The 27,994-nt window shown below is 36.4% G+C and overlaps 1 protein-coding gene across 1 annotated transcript; it reads left to right on the top strand.

Annotated features, from left to right (window-relative positions):
• The first annotated feature begins 14,396 nt into the window (after positions 1-14,396).
• LOC131166778 (pollen receptor-like kinase 1) lies at positions 14,397-18,051 on the top strand. The gene is made up of 3 exons (XM_058125347.1): positions 14,397-15,309; positions 16,464-17,123; positions 17,351-18,051. The coding sequence occupies exons 1-3, from the start codon at positions 14,397-14,399 to the stop codon at positions 18,049-18,051; spliced, it is 2,274 nt and encodes a 757-aa protein (XP_057981330.1).
• Positions 18,052-27,994: the final 9,943 nt, after the last annotated feature.

Below are 27,994 nucleotides of genomic sequence, written 5' to 3' on the forward strand. Positions count from 1 at the left end.
ATTTTGATTTTGCAAGTGATTTGGATAAACGTCGATCAACTACTTGATATGTTTTTATATTTGCTAATGGTCCACTGAGTTGGAGGTCTACCTTATAGTCTACCATTGCCTTGTTGACAACAGAAGCAGAGTACATGGCAGCTTTTGAGGCTGTTAAGGAAGCTATTTGGTTGTAGGATTTACTTGAAAATTTGGGAGTTGTGTAGAAGTACATTGTTGTGTTTTGTGATAGCCAGAGTGCTATTCAATTGGCAAAGAACCAATTCTATCATGCACAAACGAAGCATATCGACGTTCGGTTTCATTTTTTGCGGGATATTATTGATGGAGGCAAGATACTTCTTCAGAAGATTGCTACAACTGAAAATCCCGCAGATATGTTAACCAAGATTGTGACAACAGTCAAGTTCAAACATTGTTTGGACTTGATCAATATCCTGCAAGTCTGAATATTTTTTGAAGGCGTCGATGATGTGGAACTCTAGAAAATGTTGGTGACTGAAAAATTTGTTTAATTTATTGTCAAGGTGGAGATTTGTTATTTTTCGTCCCATATTGGTGGAATAATTCCACATTAGTATAAAAAGTTGTTTTGAATTTTTTGTATTATTTGTCCCACATTGGAGAGAAGTGTTTTTTGGACTTGAGGTTGAAACTCTATAAAGAGCTCAACTCTTCATTTGTAAAACACACCTCAAAGTTGTACTTTATCAAGAAGTAGTGGATTGATCGTCGGCGCCTAAGGACATAGGTAATTTTATACCGAACCTCGTTAATTTCTTGTCTTGTTCTTTTTAGTATTTTATTATTAGTTTTTATATTACTTTAGTTTCTTATATATTCAATAGCAATAGTTATAGTATTTGTGTTTGGCACAAGTGGGGTGCCTGACACAACACCAGCATGAGCAGATGACCCCTCATGGTGTGGATAACTCCTAATTGTAGTTAACACTGCAAAATGTTGGAGGCCTTGTGGAGGATTGACCTTCACCAAATGGGGACACCTAGGTTTGCCATTTAGATTTTTATGCAACTAATTGTTAGGATTTGTTGCAACCTGACTCTGATACCAATTGAAGCTCGAGGTGTGATCCCAAGAGAAGGGGTGACTTGGGTATTTAAATATTTATCATGGAAGCTTTAATCAATCTTTAAAAAAAAAAAAAAACTATTATTTCACACACAATCTAACTTCTTAACAGCAGTGTTCTTCAACAAATAAGTATATCAAAATATGCTTTGAATATAAACATGTTTATGCTATGATTTAAATATTAAATTAGACTACACAATATTAACAATTTTTATAACAAATCAATATCACTCAAAAAATTCTCAATCCACGAGATAGTTTATATTATATCTTGAATAAGTGATATACCAATCACAATATCATTCCCAACAGATTTATACCAATCACAATAACATTCCCAGTAGAATAAATCAACATAATCTTAGTAACTACTGCAGATGTTAGTAAGAATATTCAAATCATTCACAACATTCAAAAATCAAAGTAAAATATTTTCAACATTCACAGCAGATATATTTCGAGATAAATATGCTTAGAAATATAAAAGAGATAAGGTTGAGAGTGACACATATTTCTTAGAAGGTTTAGGAAATCGTGCCTATGTCTTTGCCTCAAGCAACCTGCTACGAGGATTCACTATACTTCCTTCAATAGGAAGAGAAACCTCTCTCTTTTAGTAGGTGGAGATGCCTTTTACAAACCCTCCTTCAATAGGCAGAGTTGTCTCTCTCCTTTACATAGGTGGAGTTACCTCTCTCCTTTGTTTGGGCGGAGAACCCCACTCCGTCACTAAGCAAAGTCGCCTCTTTCCTTTACTTAGGTGGAGTTACCTCTCAAGTGAAAAATACCCTTTCGCTTGTTCAACGATCCAACACCTGAACCATCAGTTTACAAAGAGTAAGTAGTATCAAATTGAATATTATTTTTCTTAAAAAAATATATCCTTTTGATTGAATGCAAATCATAAGTCTTCCTAATCACCACCAATGGGGGATTTCAATTAACAGATTCTCTCCCAATCAACATTAAATCTCAAACTTCAATAAAGGAATTTTCCATTCAATTACCATTAAATCTTTGATTTTAATCTTGGATTTGAAACTTCCATCACCATAAATTCCTGAGTTCAGTTAGGGGATTTTCCACTCAATCACAATTAAATCTTTGATTTTAATCTTGGATTTGAAAACTTCATCTCCATAAATTCCTGATTTCAAATAGGGGATTTTTCACTTGATCACCATTAAAATCTCTAATTTTAATCTTGGATTTTAAAATCTCTATCACCATAAATTTCTTATTTCAATTATGGGATTTTCAACTCAATCACCTTTAAGAGCATGATTTTAATCATGGATTAAAAATCTTCATCACCATTAATTTTTGATTCAGTAAGTGATTTTCACATCAATCACAATAAACTCCTGATTTCAATTATGGATTTCAAACTTTCAATCACTATTAATCCCTAATTCTAATCAATAGATTTTTGCATCAAATAATTCAATCCATGATTTTAATCAAGATATTTCAATTCTAGCCACTTTCAATCCTTGATTTCAAATCAAATCAAGCCCTCATTTTATTTGGTTGGTAATCAATTTTTATTATTACATCGATCCATTTAAAAAAAAAAAAACACTAGTTTCAAAATCCAACCATCTTCTTTAGTCAAGTCGAAGCTCATCTTGAATTTGATGGCAACCCAAATTTTCTCCATTTTCCATTTTTTATAATAATTTAGTTTTTGAGATTTGATCATCTTTGAATCATCGATTGCAATCAAACAAAGCTTTTTCATCCGTTTTCCACTTTCTCCATTATTTTTATTTTCAAAATTTAAGGTTTCTTGAGGCCAACCTTTTTTTTTTTTTTTAAACAAAAGTATATTAGGGGCTTTAACCTTATCGTTTGAAGCCTTTGTATGTCAATATTTCATTGGATGATAAAAAAGGGAAAACTTTTTTTCTTCCTTTTCTTTTTTTCTTTTGTTTAAGGCGCGCGCGCACGCACACACACACAAACAAAGCGGTAATCATTCTTAGTACGAGTGTCAATAGGGGGTGTTGGCTAATCAATCTCCTTTAGAATGATTAGCCTATCACCTTCCCTATGCATAAGTGTACTCCCAAATCCTTTCTTTAATTTGTAAATTTCTTATTTTTAGATTTCTTAGGGGTTTTCCCTTCATTTTCCCTTTTAAAAAAATGAAGATGACTGTAACGACCCAAAGAATAATGGTATTTAAATAATAAAAATAAAGGGAAATGGAAATAGGAACAAAAGAAGGCGGTCGACTTCGTCGACGACGTTGTATTTTTGATGGGATAATCCTGAGAAATTTTCCACGCCTCGTCGGTGAACACAGGGGCTTCGTCGATGAGGGTTCTTCAGGATCTCGTCGACGAGAAGATACCGAGAGAGGATTTTTGGAAGGCTGAAATTCGTCGACGAGGGTTGAGGTTCGTTGATGAAATTTTTACAGGACTCGTCGACAAGGTGACGTGGCTCGTCGACGAATCATGTAGTATAAATAGGGTTAAATGTGATTTTTCAGTTCATTTTCTTGCGTAGAATCTCTCTCTCTCTCTCTCTCTCTCTCTCTCATCCTTCGGTTTCTCCTCCTTCTCTCTAAGTTTTTTGGTCAGATTTCCGCCAGTTCGACGATCTGAAGCCACCACGATGCTCTTGGGAAAGTTCTCTACAAATTTTTCGGAGCAGATCGTTGATGGGGCTGAGTTGGAAACCATCCCAAATCCAGGGTAAGACTTTCTACTCAGTATTTGGTTATTTGAAAGTTGTAGAAAGTGTAGTACACGTAGAAATATTGAACTTTAGTTCTAGGAAATTCCGTTTTCAGGGTGTTGAACGGGGAACCCTGCGGGTAAAGGAGTATTTCTCTTATGGGCTTTTCAAGAATCAGGTAAGGGGATAAATTAAGCTAGTAATTTTATGAAAATTATGTATATTATCATAGCATTTGATTTTAGGAAAATAAATATATTTATATATGATTTATATTTAGAAAATATTACTGAAAATGATGGTATGTTAAATATATGAAAAACCTGTTTCGTGTGGCATGAGTAGAAATTGTTACGAAATACTGTTTTCTGGGAATGTATTATTAATGATACGAATTTTTATAATGGAAAACCGGTGTGTGGGCCGAGATTTTGATTTGTTTTGTCGGCGTACGGACTGAGCTATGTGATTTTCCGGCGTATGGGCTGAGCTATGGATATGATTCGCCAGCGTACAAACTGAGCTATGTATATGATTTGCCGGCGTACGAGTCGAGCTATGTGTATGATTTTCCAGTGTACGGGCTGTGCTATGGATATGATTTGCCAGCATACGGGCTGAGCTATGGTAAAATGTGAAATACGTATGTACGGGCCAATGATTTTCATAATATACGTATATATACAAAATGATATGATTGTTTTGATAATTAATGATATGAAATATCTATGTATCATAGTTTCAGTATATGTTATATGATATCAGAACTTGGTTGGCTTGGTCTAGGCTAGCACTTGCATGGTACTACTGCTATGTGTCCACGGTTATTGTGATCATGATATTTGTGTTAACGCTGCTGTACGGACTGATGTGAGATTGGATGGTCGTTGTGGTTTTTAAGAAGTGTGTGAGTGCCCCTGGTGTACGGACCAGGTCTAGCAGACCTATCAGACTTACAGACTGTACTTTTGACTTGGCAGTGGTCGGCCAACCATTGTTAGGTCTCGCCTTCGGGCCACACAACCCAGTCATGTGGGGCTAATACATGACAACAACCAGCTAATCTACCAAGAATGTTTTTGTATTATTATTATTATTATGAGATGATATACATTTATGAAAATGCAGTATGTTCTGCCATGCTACGATGATATGTATGTTTTCCCAGATATGACATAACAATTTATTAAATATGTTCTATATGGTATATATATAATACGGAATACTTATGTTGTCACACACTAGTATTAGTTTATTTCCCTTACTGAGAGGTGTCACACCCCAAAATTTCATGAACTTTTCAGGAGCCCCGGATAGCAAAGCGGATAAAGCTCCGCTGAGGTAGATATAGTTGACCTGCCCTTTCTGAAGAGTAAGTCGTTTGCTAGGGTCTGATGTTGGGTTTTTAGGTATCGGCCCTACGATTGATTTTTGGTTATTTTGGGATGTGTAATATGGATAGATTAAACTCTGGTATTGTATTAAATGATATAAAGGTATGTACATGGATTTATGTTTTCTACTGTTTAGGCTTCCGTTATATGGTTTTGTCTTATCCCTGGTACCCACGGGTCCAGGTGGATTATGATATGCTGGATATATGATATTTTTTTTATAATAAAAGGAAAAAAAATATGGAAATTAAGTAGGTCGCCACAGACAATTCCATTTTTTCAATCATTTGTGTCTTGTAAATTATAGTCTTTGTTCTTTCTTTAGGTTTATTGTTTGGGGATTGTATTGTAACTCTCAGATTCTGGGGTTGACAAGGGTTCATTCATTATAGTCTTGTAAAGCAATTAGTTAGAGGTTGGTCTTCATGGCCCCATAGGGCTACTTGTAAGAACCCGACCCGAGATATGTAGACTGACTAAATGAGAAAGGGTAAAAAGGCAAATTTTGTAGGCTTCATCAATGAAGCCATTGTTCTCGTCAACAAAGGCCCTTATACTCTTTGTCGCTGAAATTCAGACCCTTGTCGATGAAGAGATACCGAATGTGTTGTAAAATATCGGAATAGGGTTCGTCACCGAAGGTGTCGGTTCATCGACGAAATGTGTGGATGATTTGTCGATGAAAGTGCCGTCTCATCGATGAATTGGACCAGCTCAAGTGTCTATAAATAGGATATTTTGTTGCTTCATTGCTAAGAAAGCTAAAACTCTCTCTCTCTCTCTCTCTAGGATTTCAGGCCGTTAGTTGCTGGAATTAACGATTCGATGCTACCACGTTGATTAGGAGGGAAATCTCTACGTTTATAATGGACCAGAAATTCATTTCTAGGATTTTTGGGTTTTGACCCAAAACCGAGGTAAGGGTCTAATTTCAGTTTCGTTTCGGTATATATGTAGTAGTAAGAATTATAGTGAAGTATAGTTCTTAGATGTTTAGGTTTTGGGAACTCGGTTCGTAGTTTTGGAGCCGTAGAGTTCGTATTTTGATATTCGGGAAAAGGTAAGGAGATTCTGTTTATATCAGTTATTTTTGAAATCGGAATCAGTAAACCTGTAGTTTACGATCATATGTATGTTTTGGCTACTTATTTGGGAAAATCTTTTGGGTGAAAATGAGGGATTTTTAGGTTATAGTTTTTGGGAAAATTGGGAATTTCGGGTATCATCTCTATTTCTGTTGGAAATCATATGTTGTATAAAACTGTAGTATTGAGATGACGGTACCTGTATTTGTATTAAATTGTGTTTCTCGAACTAAAAACGATATGATTTGTGTATGCTCAAATAAGTGTGGAATGACCTGTTATATGTAAAATGTTTTAGGTTTTGTAAAACAGTTAGGGGTAGCTAATTATCGTACGTTGATGAGTATGAGAACATGAGTCCTAAAATTGTTCCAGGTTTCGTAAAACAGCTATGGTTGGCTAATTACTGTACGCTGCCGCCATGTCTCAGTTAATTACCGTGGGTGAGAATGTCCGGCTCTATATCCAAGGGTGTGAAATATCACCAATTTGTTCCAACTGGTCACCGATGGGTGTGAGTGGACACCGTACTGGCAACGGTATCGCTGTGAGGCTTCGGTTATTGTAGGGTATTGTGTGCTTGAGTGTGATGACACTGACCGTATATTTGGTATCGTATGTACTGGAACTGAATTATGAAAATACTGGAACTGTATTGTGTTATGTTTTATGTTGAAATAATACTTGTATGCCACACACTAATATAACCTACTTTCTTCCTTGCTAAGAGGTGTCTCACCCCAAATATACAAATGTTTTTTAGGTCCTTTGGGTAGCTGAAACTAGCATCCTAGCGTCCGGAAGTGTGGGTGTCGGTTAACTACGTTTAGTACCTGTGTAAGTATGGGTTTTGTAACTGGGTTGTTAGTATTGGGTTTTGTAGACACCCGGGGTATACATTGTATTTTGTGAACATATATTCCAGTTTTGTATAGACTCTAGTATGGTATGATGTATGTATAGAAAGAACATTTTCGCTTCATATTTGATGTGTATGAATATGTATGTAATTGCATATAGGGTTTACGTGTACCCCACGGGGTCGGACCCTCATTTAGTATAGGATCATGTATGTTTTAAATGATACAAAGACATGTTAGGTTACTATATTCACACTTGAGACCCATCCGCGGGTTCAGGGCGTGACACTACTCCTTAGAGCTCATATGTCAATTATAAGTAGAACTCATATATCATTTTATGAGTAGAGCTTATATTTCAATTATGAATGGAGCTCGTCTATTAATCCTTGATTTCAAATCAAATCAAGCCCTCATTTTAATATACTTTTAAATAAAAGTATATTAGGGGTTTTAACCTTATCTTTTGAAGCCTTTGTACGTCGATATTTCATTGGATGATAAAAAAGAGAACTTTTTTTCTTCCTTTTCTTTTTTTCTTTTGTTTAATGTGCGTGCACACACACACAACACACACACACACACACACACACACAAACAAAGTGGTAATCATTCTTTGTAACTCCCCAACCTGGGTCTGCCAGGGAGCACTACATCTCTCCTCCTCTACTTAGACTAGACAACAGGGGACAGGTCTTATCGGACTAATGACTGACCTTACAGACTAACACGTATCCTTTTTAGTGTGTTTTGTCTTCACTCACACACTTCTTGGGAAAACTTCCCAGGAGGTCACCCATCCCAAGATTGCTCCAAGTCAGGCACGCTTAATTGTGAAGTTCTTATGAAAAAACTCCCGAAAAGAAAGGTACACCTTATTGATATGGGTAGTAACATCTAGTCTTTTAAGTCTTTCATCCATTGGGTATCACATTCTCCCCCACTTATAGAACGTAACGTTCTCGTTGGGAACCCACATTTCTAAACCTAGGCGATGTGAATCTCATCTCACTTCCGACTGGGTGTTGGCTTTGATACCATTATGTAACGCCCCGAACCCTTAAACCCGGTTTGGCGCGTTATACCTGATAAAATCCCTAATAATCCATAACCCATAATATACGCAGCGAAAAACATAACCATAATCTCCATATAACATAATACCAGAGTTTACTAATTCTAATTACCAACCATAATAAATTGATTATCCACCTGTATTCAAATATATACATGTCTTCAAAATTCTTATAAAACTTAAAACATAAATCATAAAACATAAAATATACATATCAAAATTACATAAAAATATTCCATTTTCTCTTTCTATTTACCAAAAATGCTATAAAATCTCGGGCTCTCTAAGCTCGATCTCGAGGAACTCCTAAAAAAGATAATTTCATATTCAGGTGAGATACATCTCAGTAAGGGAAGAAACAATATATTAAAACAGTGTGTGGCTAACATGAGTTTATATAACAATATAAAATTTAACATTTGAAAATCGTTAACATAATTTCTAAAATCATTCCCTGAACCTAATCAAACACATGCAAATGTTTAACCCACGAGATTACCCGAGGATAGGGGTGATTACCCGCCCATACAAGTAGCACCCCTCTGCTCTGATATTTAGGCAACCCAAAGGTTGCAGTTAAAGCGTACCAGGGCACTCATCTTACTCAGTAAGCCGTCAAGTGATAAATTAATCTCGCACTCACGCATTCAACAATAGTTTACCGGTAAAGGTCCTAAGGATAGGGAATTCTACCCGCCTATACAAGTAGGTTCCCTCTGCCCTAGCGCGTTATACAGCTACTGCCACATCTGAAACTACTAGTGCACTCGCTTTACTCAGCAAGCCCTTAAGCGAAGAGTATGTCTCGCCCAATCGTAACATGTTCTACGTACATAGATACTTCTAACATCATAATACATCATTATTTCCATCGTTATTCAATCATTCACATTCTTTTATGTTCATAACTTAACATTTCCTTGTGTTCACTTTAAGTGACTCTTTCCCATTTGTATCATTCACATTTCACATTTCATTTCATTGCATTGTCATTCTTTGTCATTTCATTTCATAACATTTTCATTTCATTCATTTGTACTACAACCGCTCTTTAGCCGTCATTTGTTAGTCCACATAAAAATGCGCTAGAATCTAACACAACTCCTTTGAACTGTCATCAGTTAGTCCACATAAAAATGAGCTAGATCTGCTAACCCGACTTTCAACTGTCGTACCTTTATATGGTTGCATTTAACATACACAGGCAACATTGTCCATATCATATTTTATTCTCATTACTTTACTTACTTAGCCTGCATCTCATACATTTAACATATAATTTGCACAGATTCTCATGCCACACAATTTAGTAGTAAAATTCATACATTGCCTAAAAATAAGCCAACCAACATTTAATGTTTATATACTGAAAATACCTTTCATTTCTTACATAATTACCTTGAAAATATTTTTCCACTTTCATCAGTTTATTTTCGCATATACATATCTAATAAACAGCTCTAGACTCGAAAAAATATAATTTAAACAGTTGGCATTTTACCCATACCAAAACATATACACGTACATATAACACAGTTTATTTTTTCATTAAATTCATAAAAATTATGATTTAATATGTATTTTTTCCCTTACCTGATTTCTTGAACTACGCCAATAAGGACTTTGGAAAAATACCTGCGGCGCTCACCCAGACCCTGAATCAAAAATCCTAACTCCAATAAATTATTCCTGAATAAAATATTATTTAAATATTTTCTAGGGTCATAATTCCTAAATAAATAAATATACCCTTAAATTTAGCCAAATTGTCAAATTTCTCAAATCTCACTCTTACTTTGGTGTAGGGTCTAGAAAACCCCAATTGAAAATTTATCTACATCAAAATGACGGCAATCGCGACTAGGATCACGTGGTAGTACCCGATCGTCGATTTAACCTCATATTTAAAGCAAAATTAAGAAAATAGAAAAAAAATTACCTTTCCCCAGGAGTAGTGCTTAAGTCATTCCCACGACGAATCTGTTCCAGTAAAAATGTCGACAGCGGAACCAGAAATCTAATGGCACATTCCGTTTCCCGACCCGCCATAAACTCATCGAGAAATTAAGAGAAGGAGAGAGACAGAGACGGAGGAGCAAGAGAGGGTGAGAGAAGGAGACTAAAAGAGAATTTGAGATGCGTGAAGATGGATGGGATTGGATTTCAAATTGAAATCCAATCCATCTTATTACATTTTATATATATTATTTTAATATTATATATATATATATATATATATCTACTTTAACTTATATTATATAATAACCTTGTATATATTTATATACCTTTATTTCAATTTTTCTTTTCTTTTCCACACTATTCCTCTTATTTGTTTATTTAATTAATTAATTAATTTAATAATATTTAATTAATAATTAGTCTTAATTTTTTTTCATATTATTTCTTTTTATTTGTTTATTTAACACATTAATTTAATAATGTTTAACTAATTAATTTATTAATAATTTTAATGAATTAATTATTTTTTAATTTTTTAATTTTTTTTTCCGGGTTATTACATTCTTCCCTTCTTTAAGAAATTTCTTCCTCGAAATTTTACTAACTAATCAATCATTTCCTTAACCTTTGAAATCAACTAGCCAACCTCATACAACACATTTCCATATCCTCCAATTAAAATAACAAACACCCAAGTTGACCACAAATCGTTAAATCACAACACCTAAATTATTCTCTTTCAAAGATTTTCCTTTACAAATCAATCAACCTAACCTTCGAGTTCAAATCCCAAGTTCGAATTTCTCCGCTCGGAAACATCACCATCGATGGATTTATCATGATTTTTTAAAGTTAGCTACTTCTTCAGAAAAACATAAAAGACCATCAAGGGATTTCTGCTCCCAAGCTTACGAAACACAACTCAGAATTCCTAACGGTATCTTAATCTACCCATTCATATCCTTATCGCAACTCAATCCTATACTCTGGTATAAATCATTCCTAACCTCAATAGGGGGTGCTGGCTAATCAATCTTCTTTAGAATGGTTAGCCGACCTTCCCTATGCACAAGTGTACTCCCAAATCCTTTCTTTAATTCATAAATCTCTTATTTTTAAATCTCTTGGGGGTTTTCCCTTCATTTTTCCTTTTAAAAAAAATGAAGATGGCGATTTTTTTTTTCAATCATTTGTGTCTTGTAAATTATGGTCTTTTTTCTTTCTTTAGGTTTATTGTTTGGGGATTGTCATGTAACTTCTAGATTCTGGGGTTGACAGGGGTTCAGTCATTATAGTCTTGTAGAGCAATTAGTTAGATGTTGGTCTTCATGACCCCATTGGGCTACTCATTAGAGTTCATATGTTAGTTATAAGTAGAACTCATATATCATTTTATGAGTAGAGCTTATATTTCAATTATGAATGGAGCTCCTCTATCATTTATAAGTAGAGCTTACTGATAATTATGAGCATAGTTCATTTTTCATTTAAAGAATATTCTTTAATCATAATAAAAAATCATTTACCATTTAATGAGAAGATCAAGTTTATGTCTCAATTATGAGTAGAGGTCATCTATCATTATTTATCATTTTTGAGCAAACCAAACTCATTTGTTAATCTATGAGCAGGATTCATCTGTCAAATTCAAGAAGAGCTTGACTATGTATCATGAGCAAAGCTCATCTAACAATTTATAAGCATAACTCATATTTTGTTTATATGAGGAAACTCATTTATCACTTCGTGGGCATAACTCATTTGTTACTTAATTATGAGTAAGCAAATTCATCAATATATGAGTAGAGTTCATCTATCAAATCTGAGTGGAGCTCGATTGTCTATTGTTTTAACAAATTAAGCTCATGTCTTAAATCCATTGCACGACCTCAAGATATGCCGTGCTAAGTCCCAAGACTGTTGTGGTCAATCTTTTATTATTTTTTGTTAAAGGGAATTTATTATTGTCAAAAAAGATAGTGTTGTTACTTAAGTAGTTTATTAAACATATGCAAATTTATGTAATTCTAATAAATATAATATTCTAATAATAGCATAAACAACGTTACCTTATATTAGAATGTTATGTAATTCTAATGGAAGGATTGCCAGAAGCATATGCAGCATAATTAATTAGTATCAAGATAAATGGTGTATTCGGCAAGTTAATCTATGATTTTTCTTTTTTACTTCCTTATATATATTTATGGACATTTAACCACCCAATTTTCTTTTATTTTTTGTTGTCCTTTTGGGAGTTGTGCTCTCCTTGCAATGAAGAGCTTTGATATGATATTTTCCTTTTCCTTTTTGTTTAATTGATTGTTAATGCATATTTTAGTTTAGATGATGGGATTAAAAAAAACGTGAGTTGCAAAATGAAGCAAAGGGATGATTGAAGGTAAAGTTTCAAGAGAATTAGAAATAGAGTTTGTATTATATAGGTAGAAATAGAGTTTGCCATAGAATGAGCAAAGACTTGAATTTACATTTTTTTATTGAGCCGTTTAGCATATATAGGTAGAAATAGAGTTTGTCGTGGAAAGGTTGATCATTGATGGGGCTTGATTGCGAGAAAAGTGAGGCAATCTCTAAAACTATATAAAGTTAAGTAATGTGATTAAAGTAAAGGTAGATGATATTAACATGAGGACAAATAGACTGTCTATTCATAGATTAGCATAAACTCATATTAGTTGGTAAATCATGTGCATAAATGCTAGTTATGCACAATTGGTATGCCCTTAGAACATATGCAATAAATATAACTATAATGACAACCAAGTCGTTGACGAGGATAAAATACCAATCGACTTTATTAATGTCAATAAAATATCTAACTAAAGCAGCATATTCGTTTCAAAATTCACACCTTCCCCCCCCCCCCCCTAAACTAGGGTTTAAACAAATAGAATCTTAAATATGAAGAACTACTTTGATGTTAAGTCTGAGTGAATGACTGTGAAACCCGTCCTTGTTACTTCTTCATTATTTTAGACTAATTTAGACAATAAAAGGCTTTCGTCAAAGTACTTCCTATCTCTCTCTCTCTCTTTTTTTTTTTTTTCTAACAACATATTTTCCTACAGTGTCTAGGTGTGTGCATGAATGTTCATCAAATCTATTTTTGTTAATTCTTCAATTCAATACCTTATACTTAGACAATATATGATCTTCATCAAATTAAAGCACTTCTTGTCTTTTTTTCTAACGAAGTTCCACTGCCTGACATGCAAATTGCTTAGACAAAAAATTGAAGTTCATTTCCCCATTCAAAAATCCCAGTGATTATCTGAAACTAAAGAAAAAGAAATAGTGAATTAGGAGACTCTCGGTGGCTTTCGTGAACCTTATTCAATGCTCAAGTTAGTCTTGAAATAGTGTGTAGACCAAGTAATTATAGTGTTTCTCTATAAAATACCTTATCTTGGAGTACCATGCATCTAGGGTCCTCCTAGAGTCCCCCCACCCTTCGCCTAGAATGTGCTTTTTATCCATTCGTCTAGGGTCCAAGGGATTAAATACTTCATTGAAGTTAAATCAATAAAGTATTATATGTTATTATGGAAGATAAGTAAGTTATACTCCTTAATATTCTTGTTTAATACAATGAAAAGTAATGATCCCTCTTAATCAGTTAATGACTCTCAAACTATGTAGGTGAAGCTACTAGCATAGGATATTTTCAACTCATATACATATGTGAAGGGATTTGGTTTTATATATAGTTTCTGATACTTTATATGGAATAATTAAATTCAAAGGTTTAATGGTAAATAAAATGAAATAGTTAATTCAATTGGATAATAGAAAAAAAAAAAAAGATTATTTATGATAACTGAAAGAGATGGAGGAAGTGAGGTCAACCGGGGAATGCACTGACAAGGAATAGCCGCGGACAGCTGTACATCCCTAAATATAACTAGATATTACCGTTGCCAACAAGTTTAATTACAGCAGTGCCCTTGACCCTTCCCGCATTGGGCTTGGGCTGGTAAAAGTAAAAAGACGTACAACTCTAGGCTGTCCGCTCAAATCTCTCACATACCACACGCATACACGTAGATTGATGCAGAAAATAAAGGACTGGGAGACTTCGTCAAACCCACTCTGCATGCATGCAAAGCAATGCTGCCCTCACTTGATCATGCACCACATCCCTTCCTCCCCCCCCCCCCCCCCTTTTTAATTTTATTATCTATTCTTAGCACCTAGCTCCTCTCTCTCTCTCACGAGCAACGCTATGCCATTAAAACTACTCCATCCCCCACAAAGGCCATCTTCGCCCCTGCAGCCACGGCAACCATCCTCAAATCCCACAGCCCCCGTGGAGGGCACGCACGCCGCCCCACCAGTGCGTGCACCACCTCACACCATCATCGCCGCTTCCATGGCCCCCACCGCCTCCCGTACCGCTTTTAATATGATTAAACAGAATCGGGCGCCTCCGTCCACATTGCACCCTCTGCTGCAGCTGCGCCTCCCGACGTTAACCGTTTTCATATTGGTAGTACTATCCAACGTTGATCCGGGGATGGCTGCTGCCGGTTCCGCGGCTAGCAGTTCGCCGGAATCAGAAGCCCTGCGCTCCTTCATTTCCCAATTCGATAGTCCCGGAGGATTGGCACCGTGGTTATCTGATACAAGCAGCCCGTGCAGGGGGAACAAAGCGAACTGGGACGGCCTAGTCTGCAACGGCGGATCGGTGTGGGTTCTGCAGGCAGAGAACAAGGGGCTGAAGAGCGACGCGCTGAGCTTGGAGGCCCTCAGGAGGCTGCCCAATTTGAGATCCCTGAGCTTGAAGAGCAACAACCTCAGCGGCCATTTGCCCAACATAAGCACAATCCTTCCGGCATTGAAATCGATCTACCTGTCGGACAACCAGTTCGACGGGGAAATCGCGGGCGGCGCGTTCGCGGGAATGCTGAACCTGAAGAAGGTGCACTTGGCAAACAACAGGTTGAGCGGGAAAATCCCGGAGTCGCTCACCCGCTTGCCCAGACTTTTGGAGTTGGAGCTGGAGAACAACAGGTTTGCTGGTAGAATACCAGATTTCCACAATGACAAGAAGCTCTACCTGGTGAATGTCTCCAACAACCTGTTGGAGGGTCCTATTCCCCCGACCATCTCCAAGATGGATCCAACCAACTTTTCAGGTTAGTTACTTCATTTGTTTATTTCTATTCGGGGGACAAACATATGACCGATGTGGGCCGAATTGGTTTCACAGCCTAACCCTGTATCTTAACAGTTGAATGCCTTTTAAGATACAAATTCTAGGAAGGCTAATGCGGGCATTGATTATTTACTAATCACCATTTTTTTTTTTTTTGGGATCAACACCATCAGATTACTTATGATTGATTTAGATAATCGATCTGCTAATGATTTTCTTCTTTGTTTTAGATAAATGGAAAAAGTTGTATTCAATATTTAAAAATCATTTTTTAAGTTTTCAAAACGCACTTAGTACGTATATAATTAATTAATTTAGAGTCTATTTTTTGAAAATCATATATTTACTTATCTCTCAAACAGAATTTAATTTCAATTTGAAAACTGCACTTCTGTGCATAAATTTTTAATAATAAGTAAATTCATGAAATATGCTCAAAATTTTTAGATATGCATGCATTAAAAATTTTGCATCCATGTTGAATATGGACATTAATTAATTTTATAGTAAAAAATAAAGAAAATAATCTCACAAAGGCTAGTATGTGACAAATAATCAAACCCATATAAAATATTTTAAAAGCTATTTTTCATAGTGGAAAAGGCTGTTCCAATCATTTGAAAGGCCTTTTTAATTGTATGTGGTTTTTTTTGTTTCGGTAAAGTAATCAAGGAAGAAATCAAAATTTTACAGTTGTAGCTCAAAGAAGAGAATTAAAATATGTTGTTCTATCATGATGGTAATAGATATAAATGAAGACAAAATTGAAATAAAATATTCAAAGATAAGATATTTATATGTTGTAAATAGATAGAGCAATATGATTGTACTTCAAAAAAAAAAAAGGAAAAAAAAAGAAGGATATTATATGTATACTTATTGGATTGCCACATCTAATCTTTATTTTTTTTGGTTCCATTGGAGGCATCCATTAACCGAGAAATTATTAGATACACAAATTATACACAACAAATTTATTTTAATTTCGCCAAATGTATGTATTTAATTAATTTACACAATTTTTCTACTTGATAAAATCATGTTACTATATGCCTGCTATATCTATTATTTTTTTCCCATTAATCATACTCTAAATTTGACCACTTGATATTCCTTTGATTACGTGTGAAGCAGGCAACCGGGGTCTATGCGGGGCACCGCTGGCCAACATCTGCCCTGTCGCCAATGCCAGCTCCACCAACTCCGGCCATAACGGCGGCAGCGGTGGCTCCAAGACATCTACTGTGGTAATAACCGCGGTGGCGGTGGTAGTAGCGGTGATAGCATTGGTGGCCATCTGCGCCCTGACGATCGTCATCCTTCGGAGCCACCAGCGGTCAGCTCGGCATCAATTGCCGCTTGCAGCGGAGGGTCGGCCTCTGCCGTCAAGCTTGGGGAAGAAGGTGGGGTCCGGGGAGCTGGACCAGATGGAGCAGGGCAAGAAGGGTGGTGCCGGCGGGGGACAAGCGGCAGGTGGGAGGTTGTCATTTGTTAGGCAAGACAGGGAGAAGTTCGAGCTGGGGGAGCTGCTGAAGGCGTCGGCGGAGATAATGGGGAGCGGGTGCTTCGGGTCATCCTACAAGGCAGCACTGGTGAATGGACCGGTGATGGTGGTGAAGAGGTTTAAGGAGATGAACAATGTTGGGAGGGAAGAGTTTCAAGAGCACATGAGAAGGCTTGGGAAGCTCACACACCCCAACTTGCTTCCTCTTGTTGCCTACTACTACAGGCAGGAAGAGAAGCTCTTGGTCACCGACTTTGTTCACAATGGCAGCCTTGCCGTTCGTCTTCACGGTATGAAATGGATTAAAATTAGTACGATAGAATAAAAAATTATATGACAAACATATATAGCGCATATAATATAGATTAGGTTATCAATTTGATTCTATATGACAAAAATTAGTTATTTCTACTTTTTTTTTTTTTTTTTTGAGGGAACGGTTAGCTATTTTTACATTCTCATGTAGCGAACATTGCAAATATATACTTTGTATTTTGACTTATGCAAATTAATGCAGGCAACAATGCTCAAGGCGTACCGAGTCTAGATTGGCCAAGTAGGTTGAAAATCGTAAAAGGAGTGGGAAGGGGGCTGGCGTACCTCCACGGCGAGCTTTCAAGCCTTGTCACTCCGCACGGTCACCTCAAATCCTCGAATGTCCTCCTCAATGAGTCCTTCGAACCTCTACTCGCCGACTACGGACTTGTTCCACTCACTAACCAAGAGCACGCCCAAGACTTCCTGGTGGCCTACAAGTCACCCGAGTACCGCGACCTCCACCGCGTCACTAAGAGGACCGACGTTTGGAGTCTCGGCGTCCTTATTATCGAGATCCTCACGGCTCGGTTCCCGGCCAACTACATGTTGCAGCGGGGGCAAGGGAAGGGGAGCGAAGAGTCGGACTTGGCAAGGTGGGTAAGCTCAGTGGCACAGGAGGCGGAGGCATCGGGAGCGGAGGTGTTGGACAAGGCGATGGGGGGAGGAAGGAGCGTGGGGAGCGAAAGGGAGATGATGAAGCTGTTGAGGATAGGGTTGGCGTGCTGCGTGGGGGACGTGGAGAAGAGGTGGGACATGAAGGAGGCTGTGGAGAGGATCGAGGAGGTGAGAGAAGGTTTTGATGACCAAGAGTTCTACTCCTCGCGATCCTTTGCTATCACCGAAGTCGACAACGACAAGTTTCATTCCACCAGAAAGTTGTCCGATGATTTCGACATGTAGCTATGCAGCTGAGAATGAGATTAATTAATTGATCATATGCATGTACCCATCCATCCATCCTCATGATCTTGCATAAATATAAATATGTCAGCTGTTCGTCAACGATGAAATTCATTAATATTAATTTTGTGGGGGCAGGGAATGGGTTTTGTTGAAAATACTTTGGAACTGGAGGATGGATTCAATGATTTGAAGATGAAGGACCAATTAATTAACGAGGCAATGAGGGTGCATGGAATTACGTGCATGGGATGGAGAGGGAAGGGTACGTGCGTGCATGGGCGGTGTTGCTTAATTTATTGAAGTCAATCAATTAATTCATTTTATATATATATATATATATATATATATATATATATATATATATGTTGACTATCGATCTTCCTTGGGTATTGTCCTGCAGACTTTTGGAATATTGTATTGCCATTTAATTAACATACTTTATAGAAAAGATGGGCAACATTTCTTCAATATGAAGATATTTTAAATGATGATGACACTATAATGTGACTTCTTGACCAATATGTATTTTTCATTCACTACGTATATGTGCACACAGGAACAAATTAATGTTAAAGATTATGGGGATGGAGATGTTAATCTTTCCTTCTATATTATTATTATTATTATGCCGAGAAATCCTTTCTTTTTTATATGCCATAAATATATCAGCTTATAAAAGAAAGTCAAAACTCAGCAATCACTACCCACGTCGAATTCTCTAGTAGGAGCAATTAGCTCTAATCCAATAATGAAGGGAGAGATCCACACTGGCACCTTAAATGCCTAAAGTGATCCACATTGGCGCTTAAACCTTTGGAGCGATCCAAGGTAAAGAAAGGTGATGTAGACAAGCCAAGATAACTCACTCTTAAGCCAATCTTACTATTGCATTCGACCTCTTGAAAGCATTCCCTTACTTAGGCATCAGAGTGACCCCCCAGAGTACACCTCGGGTCCTCTAAGCCTATTTTGTTTTCATCCTTTTCAGGTCATCCGAAGTCGGAGAGCAACGTCCCAGGTCATTACCATTTTATCTCCCAACAGTTGGCGCTGTGTATGGGAACTGCTTCTGAGAGGTGCTCATTTTGCTCCCGACCTCTGACACTCAAATGATGACAACCACTCACGCCTCAAGCTCCGGCCCTACCGCTGGAAAAGAATCACCCCAGTCCATTCACTCCACTTCTGTAGAGCATTCGGGGGTCACCAGGGAGAAATTTATCGCATTCCAAAAGAAAATGGAGGATATGTTCAACCTACTAATGCACCAAAAGAGTCAAGAGGAGCATGTCCCCCACCGACAACAGGTTAGCCCCAACCCACCTAAGAAAGCAGAGAAACTAAAGGAGAGTGATGAAAAAACTAACCTCACTAAGAAGGTGGAAGACGCGAATAGCGTAAGAGTGAATGAGCAGAGATCGACCGAGTTAGAGGAAAGGATTAAGAAGATAGACCAAATTGAGAAAATGATGAAAGAGGGTTTAACCAACCCCTTTTACAGGGAAACCTCTCTAAGATCCTTGGAGCCGCCGTTCACCAAAGAAGTGATGTAGGCCCCGCTGCCCAACAAATTCAAAATGCCGACCTTTAAAAGGAACGGGGCTTTGACTGACCTGGTTGATCATCTGGACACCTTTAAGGTGTTGATGCAATTGCAGGGTGCACTTGAAGCCATCATGTATCGGGCATTCGTAGCCACCCTTAAAGGTAGTGTCAGGGGATTGGTAGTGAACCCTATGGCTTGGATCGATCGGCTCATTCTCTGAGATGGAACAGCAGTTTACCAGCCATTTCATGAGCAGTCGAAGAATTGTTAAAACTTCGGCTCATTTGATGAACTTAGTTGAAGGAGAATGCGAGACGCTGAAAAAGTTCATGCATCGCTTCATCACCGTGACCGTGTAGATCCGCAACCTGGACATTGGAGTGGCGTTGGCAGCCCTGACCACGGCCCTTCAGTCAGGAAACCTTTTATCTTCTCTAGGAAAGAGACCCCCAGCTGACATGGGGGAGCTGATGGCATGAGTGCAGAAGTATATTAATCTGGAAGAGGTAATGGACACAAAAAGAGAGCGAACTTATCTAAAGAGAAAGAGTTCGAGGGATATGGAGGAGGCCTCTAAAATAGGGAAGAGGCAAGAGAGTAACAAGTTGTAGAGTAGTCCTTGGGGGATTAGGACATACAAGTAAGTTCCAGTCCTACACTCCCCTAGATGTCTCGCATACCAATGCCATAGGGGGTTCTGACCTAACCTAGCATGCCCAAGGAAATTGTTCCATAAAATTGCATCTCTGTCAGTCATCTCGAACATTTTGTATGCCTTTATTAAATTATCAAATTTTGCATACATACCTATAACTGCATTCTCTCTCACGCTATTCGATTTTAGCCAAAAAATGAGCACAACTTATTAGGAAAAAAAGAATTGGCCCAACTGATGAGCAATGGTCATGAGGCCAAAAGACTGCCCAATAAGTGAACACAACTTATTAGGCAAAATCGGTCCAACTGATGAGCAAACCTCGTGAGGCCAGAAGACTACCCAATAAATGAGCATAGCTCATTTGACGAAATTGGCCCAATTGACGAACAAAACTCATAAGGCTAGAAGACTGCCCAACGAGTAAGCACAACTCATTAGGTAAAGAAGAATTAGCCCAACTGACGAGTAACGCTCATGAGGCTAGAAGACTGCCCAACAAGTGAGCACGACTTATTAGGCAAAATCAGCCCAACTGATGAGCAAACCTTGTGAGGTTATAAGACTGCCCAATAAATGAGCATAGCTCATTAGGCGAAATCAGCCCAACTGATAAGCAAACCTCGTGAGGCCAGAAGACTTCCCAACAAATGAGCATAACTCATTAGGCGAAATTGACACAACTAACGAGCAAAGCTCGTGAGGTCATAATACTGCCCAATAAGTGAACACAACTCATTAGGCAAAATCAGCCCAATTAACGAGCAAACCTCACGAGGCCAAAAGACTACCCAACAAATGAGTATAGCACATTAAGCGTAATCGACCCAACTGACGAGCATAGCCTGTGAGGCCAGAAGGATGCCTAACAAAAGCCCACGAAGAGCTACTCAGCAAAAAAAGCTTGGCAAGAATGGCTATGAAGATCAGCTCAGTAGAATGTGACCATGAATAGTTGATCGGCAAAAATGGCTCAACAAGAATTGCCCTGAAGAGTAGCTCGACCGAATTAGTTTGGCAAAGTCTGCTCAGCAAGAATGGCTCAACAAGAATTGCCTTGAAGAGTGGGTCGACAAAAACAACTTGACAAGAACTACCTCGAAGATTAGGTTGGAAGAAAAAGCCCACAAAGAGTTTTTTGGAAAAAACGGCTCAGCAGAAAAAGCCCACGAAGAGTTGCTCAGCAAAAACAACTTGGCAAAAATGGCCACAAAGATCAGCTCGACAGAATGTGCTTACGAATAGCTGATTGTAGGAGCAATTAGCTCTAATCCAATAATGAAGAGAGAAATCCACGCTGACGCTTTAAACCTCTAGAGCGATCCACATCCCTGCATCACAAACCTCGCCACTATAAAGAACAGTGATGCAGATAAGTCAAGGTAACTTACTTTTAACCCAATCTTACTGTTACATTCGACCTCTTAAAAGCATTCCCTTACTCAGGCATCAGAGTGACCCCCTAGTGTACACCCCGGGTCATCCAAGCCTGCATTGTTTTCATCCTTTTCAGGTCATCGGAAGTCGGAGAGCAACGTTGTAAGTCATCACCATTTTATCTTGCAACACTTTTAATTGTTTTTCATCTAGTAAACTGAAGGGGGAGAGTATAGAGGTTACAAACTCGGGTTTTTAGCATGGGAATAAACTAATCGTCCATATATGAAATTGTTTTACAAGGGAGAGAAGTCCATCTACGACATCCAAACACAAAAACTACCTCTATGAATGTGGTAATTAAAACAACTTTAAAAATGAAAAATAAAATTCAATTTTTAAAAAAAGCAAAAGAAGAAGAAGAAGAAGAAAAAGAAGCCACAGACACTTTTTTTAGAAACAACTTTTGAACTTAATTAGCACTCGCAAATTCTGCAAGTACTTTTTTTTTGGACGATAATGTTTGAAACTCTTTAAGATCTCAACTAATCCATTTAGATAATGAGTCTTCCCTCTATCCTTCTCCAACACTTAAATATAAAAGTATTATTTTAAATAAAAAATTATAACTCTTAAGATTCAAATTTTGATATTTTAATTAATATTCTACTAGTGAAGAGAATTCTACTCCTCTTCATGGTTTCTTAACTTTGAGGCGGGCAAGGACATGCGCCGTTTCAAAAGATGAAGATTGTCTAACAATTAATTATCCTCAATAGAATCTAGGTGATGCTAAACTAATTTAGCTTTTAATGAAATCGTAGACTTCATTTTAAACATCTTTAAATATATATATATATATATATATATAGAGGATTTGAATTGTTGTGGACAAGGGAATAGTGTGATTGATGCAAGTTAGTCATACATTTTAAAGGGTCCGTCCTTTCTAAATTCCATTTATTATTTACTTGAATTTAGTAGATGAAGGGCTTTGATGGCTAGAAGGATTTATCAATTTAGAGTGTCGGACATCCCAAAGGGGCGACCCTATTGAATGTGTATGTTTGAACAACCTAGATATATACAAATGAAAAGATTGAATTAATAGGAAAATGCGTATCCAGTATGGGTCAAATATATGAATTAACGAAGTTGCCACTAACCTATCTAGCTTATTGTAGGTGGGATTAGATCATATAATTAATCACTAACTAGTTAATTGACCCAAATCCAAGGAAGATGTAGTGATGGTCACACAATCAAGTTGAGTCTAGGAGTACGATTATGTGATGGGAAAGGTATTAGCGCACCTACACACTTTTCATATGATTTGGATTTAACTAATTTGAGATTACTTTTGAAATCAATCAATCAAGATTCAAAATATTTCCTTCTTTTTTAATATTGGGCCACCATATACAAGACACAAATCTTCCCTTTCCTTGAGACCTTTAAAGGCATGCCCCAAAGATTCCTTATAGAATTGACTCTTTTTTTTGCGTGCTTTTCCATTTTATTATTTACCATGCCATTTGATGTGGAGAAGTAATGCACATGAAAAAAATCTTCTCTTACCTCTATATCCCCAAGCTCATGCATAGACATAACCTCAAGGTCTATCGTCATATTTATTTAGAGGTATAAATGAGGAATAAAGTAAGAAATTAAGAAGCAAAAGCTAGAGAGCATGACCCATGTGATTAGCTAATAAAAGACACATAATATCAGATAAAATTGAAAAAAAGATATGTAGAAAGGAATATATGCCGAAATAAAGTCTTACGAGGCTAAAATATTTTCAAAAATTTTCTATATTTTAAATAATTTCTCAAATATTTTCTTGATTGTAAGGAATTTCTTTCAATGTTCTAAGAATTTTTTTTATTTATGAAATTTTTTGAAAATTAGAAATTCACGAATTTATTTTGGATTTTAAAAAAAAAAAATTAAATTAAATTGTTTTTTTTTTTTTTGTACTTTAAACTTCTTTTTTATGAATTATCTATGATATTTCATCATTTCAAATTCATTTTAGTTTATTTGTCATTTACTTATTAAAAAGATATGTGACGCCGCCAAACCTACTGTACCTTGTAGAGCTTATAGTAGCATGACGTTGTCTGACATAATGCTGACACTACTAGAAAGGTCGGGAATGCAGTTGATGAAGCCACATAGTCCAGTTTCAGTCATGCATAAAATACGACCCAGATTTGACGGCATAACTTAACATCTCTCCCATAGATTTGACCATATAGATTGTTATTGTTTATTTTATTTAGGATAAAATTCAATCACACCTTCTAAAATTTTCAAGTATGTTTATTCTAAAAATTGTCAAAAGCTCACCAATGAATCTTCCATTAATTAACTATTAGTTAACCATAAAGTATATGTAGAAAATAAATTTGATACTCAATAAAATAATATTTTAAAATGATATCAATTTAAACTCATAAAGTGTGTTAGTATAATATTTTAAAAATTAAATAAGTAAATTAGAGACCTGATTCTTGAAATGAACAATTTAAATGTTGTAGTCGCTTGGGTCAATCAATTGACATCAACATATCAAAATAATTCTATTATTACTTCAAAATTTTAAAATATATATATATGAAAACTAGAGTTGCCAATAAAACATAAAAAATATATATTATTATAATGGTACAAAATATTTATTAGATGTAATTTTTAGAAAGATTTAATGACTAAACACATCATAAAACAAATAAAATATAGCTCAATATTTTTAAATTCAAACAACATATCAAATATAGCATTAAAAAAACATATTCTAAAATTTCAAAATTCTACTTTATAAACTAAAGTTATAAAGTTGAATGTGAGTTCTTTCATGTGCAAAATATGAATGCTAAATGGATAAAGAAAATTTATTAATATTAATTGATTGACCTTTGATCAAGTTAATTCACCAATTTTTATTTTATTTTATCCCAATCGCTATGTTCTTAAATATAAGATTCAACCAAACATAGCAGCAAGTCGTAGTTCGACAAATTGGGCAATATGAGTTTTAAACTATATTTTATTTTCTAAAGATATATTTGGTCATTTTATTTGCATGAAAATTATATATAACAAATATTTTGGAACAATGTAGTTATCGAAAAATTGTTCTAAATTATTTGTATTGTTTATTTTTCATATATTCTTAATTTTTTTTTGAAATAATAATTTAATTATGTTGGTATACTTATGTCAACTAATTGATCTGAACGAATCATGTAGCGCCCCGACTCGCCACGTGGGCCCGAGGTGCTACTTTAGTGACGTTTGTATACTTGATACTATAATCATTATATAATTGCAGCGGAAGTAAATAAAACATTCTCCAAAATCCATTACCAGAGTTCTAAACTATTAACATATACAAAAGTCTCCCGATATCCATATTACATTCCAACCAAAAGAAAGAAACGAACTCCATTTGTACACCCATATTACATAGTCAAGGACTTCAAACACGACTTAAATACAATAGAGTTCTCATTGACACTCTCAAAAACTAACTGGCTATCATCCCACCCCGGAGTTTGCTAAACTCGACCTCGAGATGGTCTTGAAAAGATAATTGGTATATTGGGGGTGAGACACTTCTCAGTAAGGCAGATTAAGTTAACATTAGTGTGTGCTCAGCATGCATTTAGTGTTTACAGAAATTATCTATCCTCCATATAACTGAAAATAACTATTTTACATTGTACTTGCTTTACACAATTGAAAATACTTGTCTCGTTTCCATAGTATAAACCGTTCAGTAAATAAGTAACATCGTTTACATAAATCTGCAGATATGCATAAAAGACACTCCCTATGACTAAGCACAATTTACTTCCCCCATGGTACGAGTTGTGTGGCCTGAAAGCTGGACTAAGCCCTGGGGTATCTACCTAGACAAACTTAAAATCATACATCTGCGAACTATGTCTGCAGGCATCCGCAACCTAGATGCGGGTTTCCAATTGCCTTACCACTTCCTGGTCCAGACCTTAGGGAAGGTAGATCCTTTACTGAGGCTAATTGGCTGAAACCACCCTACACTTCTATTCATAACAGTGTGGGTGCACATGACCAAATACTGAATCTCTAGCAACAGTACTGTGCTCATAATACAACTGGTCCTCAGGGTTCATAATCTTATCATGCAGTTTAAGCAATAAAAATTGTAGTTTAAACTCATTTCGTATAAAACCTGTCATATTATAAAACTCGGCCCCTAGCTATCAAATAAAACATGGCCCTCGGCCGTTATATACAACTCGACTCACAACTGTTAAACAAAATCCTAGCCCTCATCCGTCATATAAAACCCGACCCCCGACCGTCATATAAAACTCGGCTCACAACCGCTATAACAAAATCCTAGCCCTCGACCATTATATAAAAATTGGTTCACAAACGCTATAACAAATCCCTATACTTTTTCATAAACAGTTCCAGTGTTTCACAAATATTCACAAATTCAGTTATACAATAACCCCCAAAAAAAATTCACCTGCCACACGATTTCAGTAATTTGAACATAGCCCATAGGCAACCAAGGAACACAGTATATTTAGTTTATAAGGTTAAACCAAACTTTCCACCATTCATTTTTACTTAAAATACGATATCATATATCCTAATTTTGAAAAATCCATTTTTGAATGGTTGGTTTTCGTAATAATAACTGAAAACATAAATATCCATATATAGCAGTTTAATCCGTTCAACTTTAGAAAAATCTTGACTTAACTTAATCTTCTTTCCTGTTTACTGAGAGAGTTCCTGTAGAAACCAGAACCCGAAAAATAAAGAAATAAATAAAAAAAAAAAGAAGAAAAGGAAATTTAAAAATGGAATTTCAGTAGGCTTCGTTGACGAATCCCCTGTTTTTGTTGACCAAGGCCCTTCTGTGGTTCGTCGACGATGTTCAGGGCGTTGTCGATGAAGAAATCCTGAATAACTGAAATTTCAAGCTTAGAGTTCATCGACGAAGGCCTTCTTTCATCCCCAAATATTCTTCTGCAGTTTGTCGTTGAAGACGTCATTTTGTCGATAAATGTGACCAAGTCAATTACTTATAAATAGGCGTTTTAAGTTGCTTAGTGATTAAGAAACTCAAATTTTCTCTCTCTCTCTCTCTCTCTCTCTCTCTCTCTCTCTCTCTATGATTTCTTGTCGTTCGTTGCCAATTTCGACAATCGGAAGTTACCACGAGGATCCAGGGAAGATTCTCTACAAGTCTAGCAAAACGGATTTTTGATTTGAGCTTTTCAAGCATTACTCCAAAATCAGAGTAAGTAGGATATTTTAAGACTTTATAGTTGTTTTAGAGTATAGGGGGCCTAGGAAATGCTTAATGAGGAATATTCTGGGGTTTGTGTTGATTTATCTAGGGGAAATGTGGTTTCAGGATTTTGAGTTGCAAACGCTGTAGGGTGTGGATTTTGAGGTTTCCAGCGGACTTTCTTATAAGCCAGGTAAGGGGATTATATTATGTTAGTTTTTTTTTGTGAAAGATGGACTGATATTATGCAGTATATGTTTTTGGGAAAAATTATTGTGGTTGGTTGATCATCTCCTATTTTCTACTAAATATGTATTTTGAGTTAAATAAAACCCTAGAGATGTTCACACTCTGTTTCCAGCAATTTATGTTTTTTCCAGTTAGGTTATTTTATTTATGGTTAACAAATGAAAATTGAGTGGCATGGAAATTGTTTTAAATGGCATATGTGAATTGAGTGTTTTAATTAGTTTTTACACTATATATGATATAATGGTTGGGGGCCGAGTTTTGATATAATGGCTAGGGGCCGAGTTTGATATGACAACCAGGGGCCAGGTTTTATTGAATGACAATTTTTATATATGAAATAAGTTTTAATACAATTTTTATTATGTAAATTGCAATATATGGTTCTAGAACCCTGCGGATTTGTGATGTGTGATATTGTGAGCACGGTACCATAGCTATATATGGTAGTGAGTGCAATCACACGGGCATGGAGGTCTGATAAGTCGATTAGAGACCTGGGCCACAGTACTACTCTGAGATTTTTGTTGGAAGGCCCATTCGTGGTATACTGAGTGACCATAGGTAAGCACAATCGTACTTGTGATGATAATTTGACTTAGCTGTGGAACCGTCGGCTGCGAGTTGAGTCCAGCCTTCGGGCCACACAACCCGTCATTAGGGCTAGCATGTCTATGTGATAGTGTGATGACGCTACTTTGGTAGTCCAGGTTGCGTCTTTTATGCATATATGGGCAGATTTACTATAAATTGGCAATACTGAGCCGACCATTATTACTAGTAAATTATGTATCTTCTGATAAACAGTATAGTACAA

The sequence above is a fragment of the Malania oleifera genome, chromosome 10 (genome assembly GCF_029873635.1).
Source record: "Malania oleifera isolate guangnan ecotype guangnan chromosome 10, ASM2987363v1, whole genome shotgun sequence".
Taxonomy (NCBI): Eukaryota; Viridiplantae; Streptophyta; class Magnoliopsida; order Santalales; family Ximeniaceae; genus Malania; species Malania oleifera.

What these genes read in the sequence shown, in the direction of transcription:
- LOC131166778 (XM_058125347.1), top strand. Translation starts at nt 14,397, where the DNA reads ATGCCATTAAAACTACTCCATCCCCCACAAAGGCCATCTTCGCCCCTG. An exon ending in GGATCCAACCAACTTTTCAG is followed by an intron (nt 15,310 to 16,463) that starts GTTAGTTACTTC and finishes CGTGTGAAGCAG; the next exon opens with GCAACCGGGGTCTATGCGGG. An exon ending in CCTTGCCGTTCGTCTTCACG is followed by an intron (nt 17,124 to 17,350) that starts GTATGAAATGGA and finishes AAATTAATGCAG; the next exon opens with GCAACAATGCTCAAGGCGTA.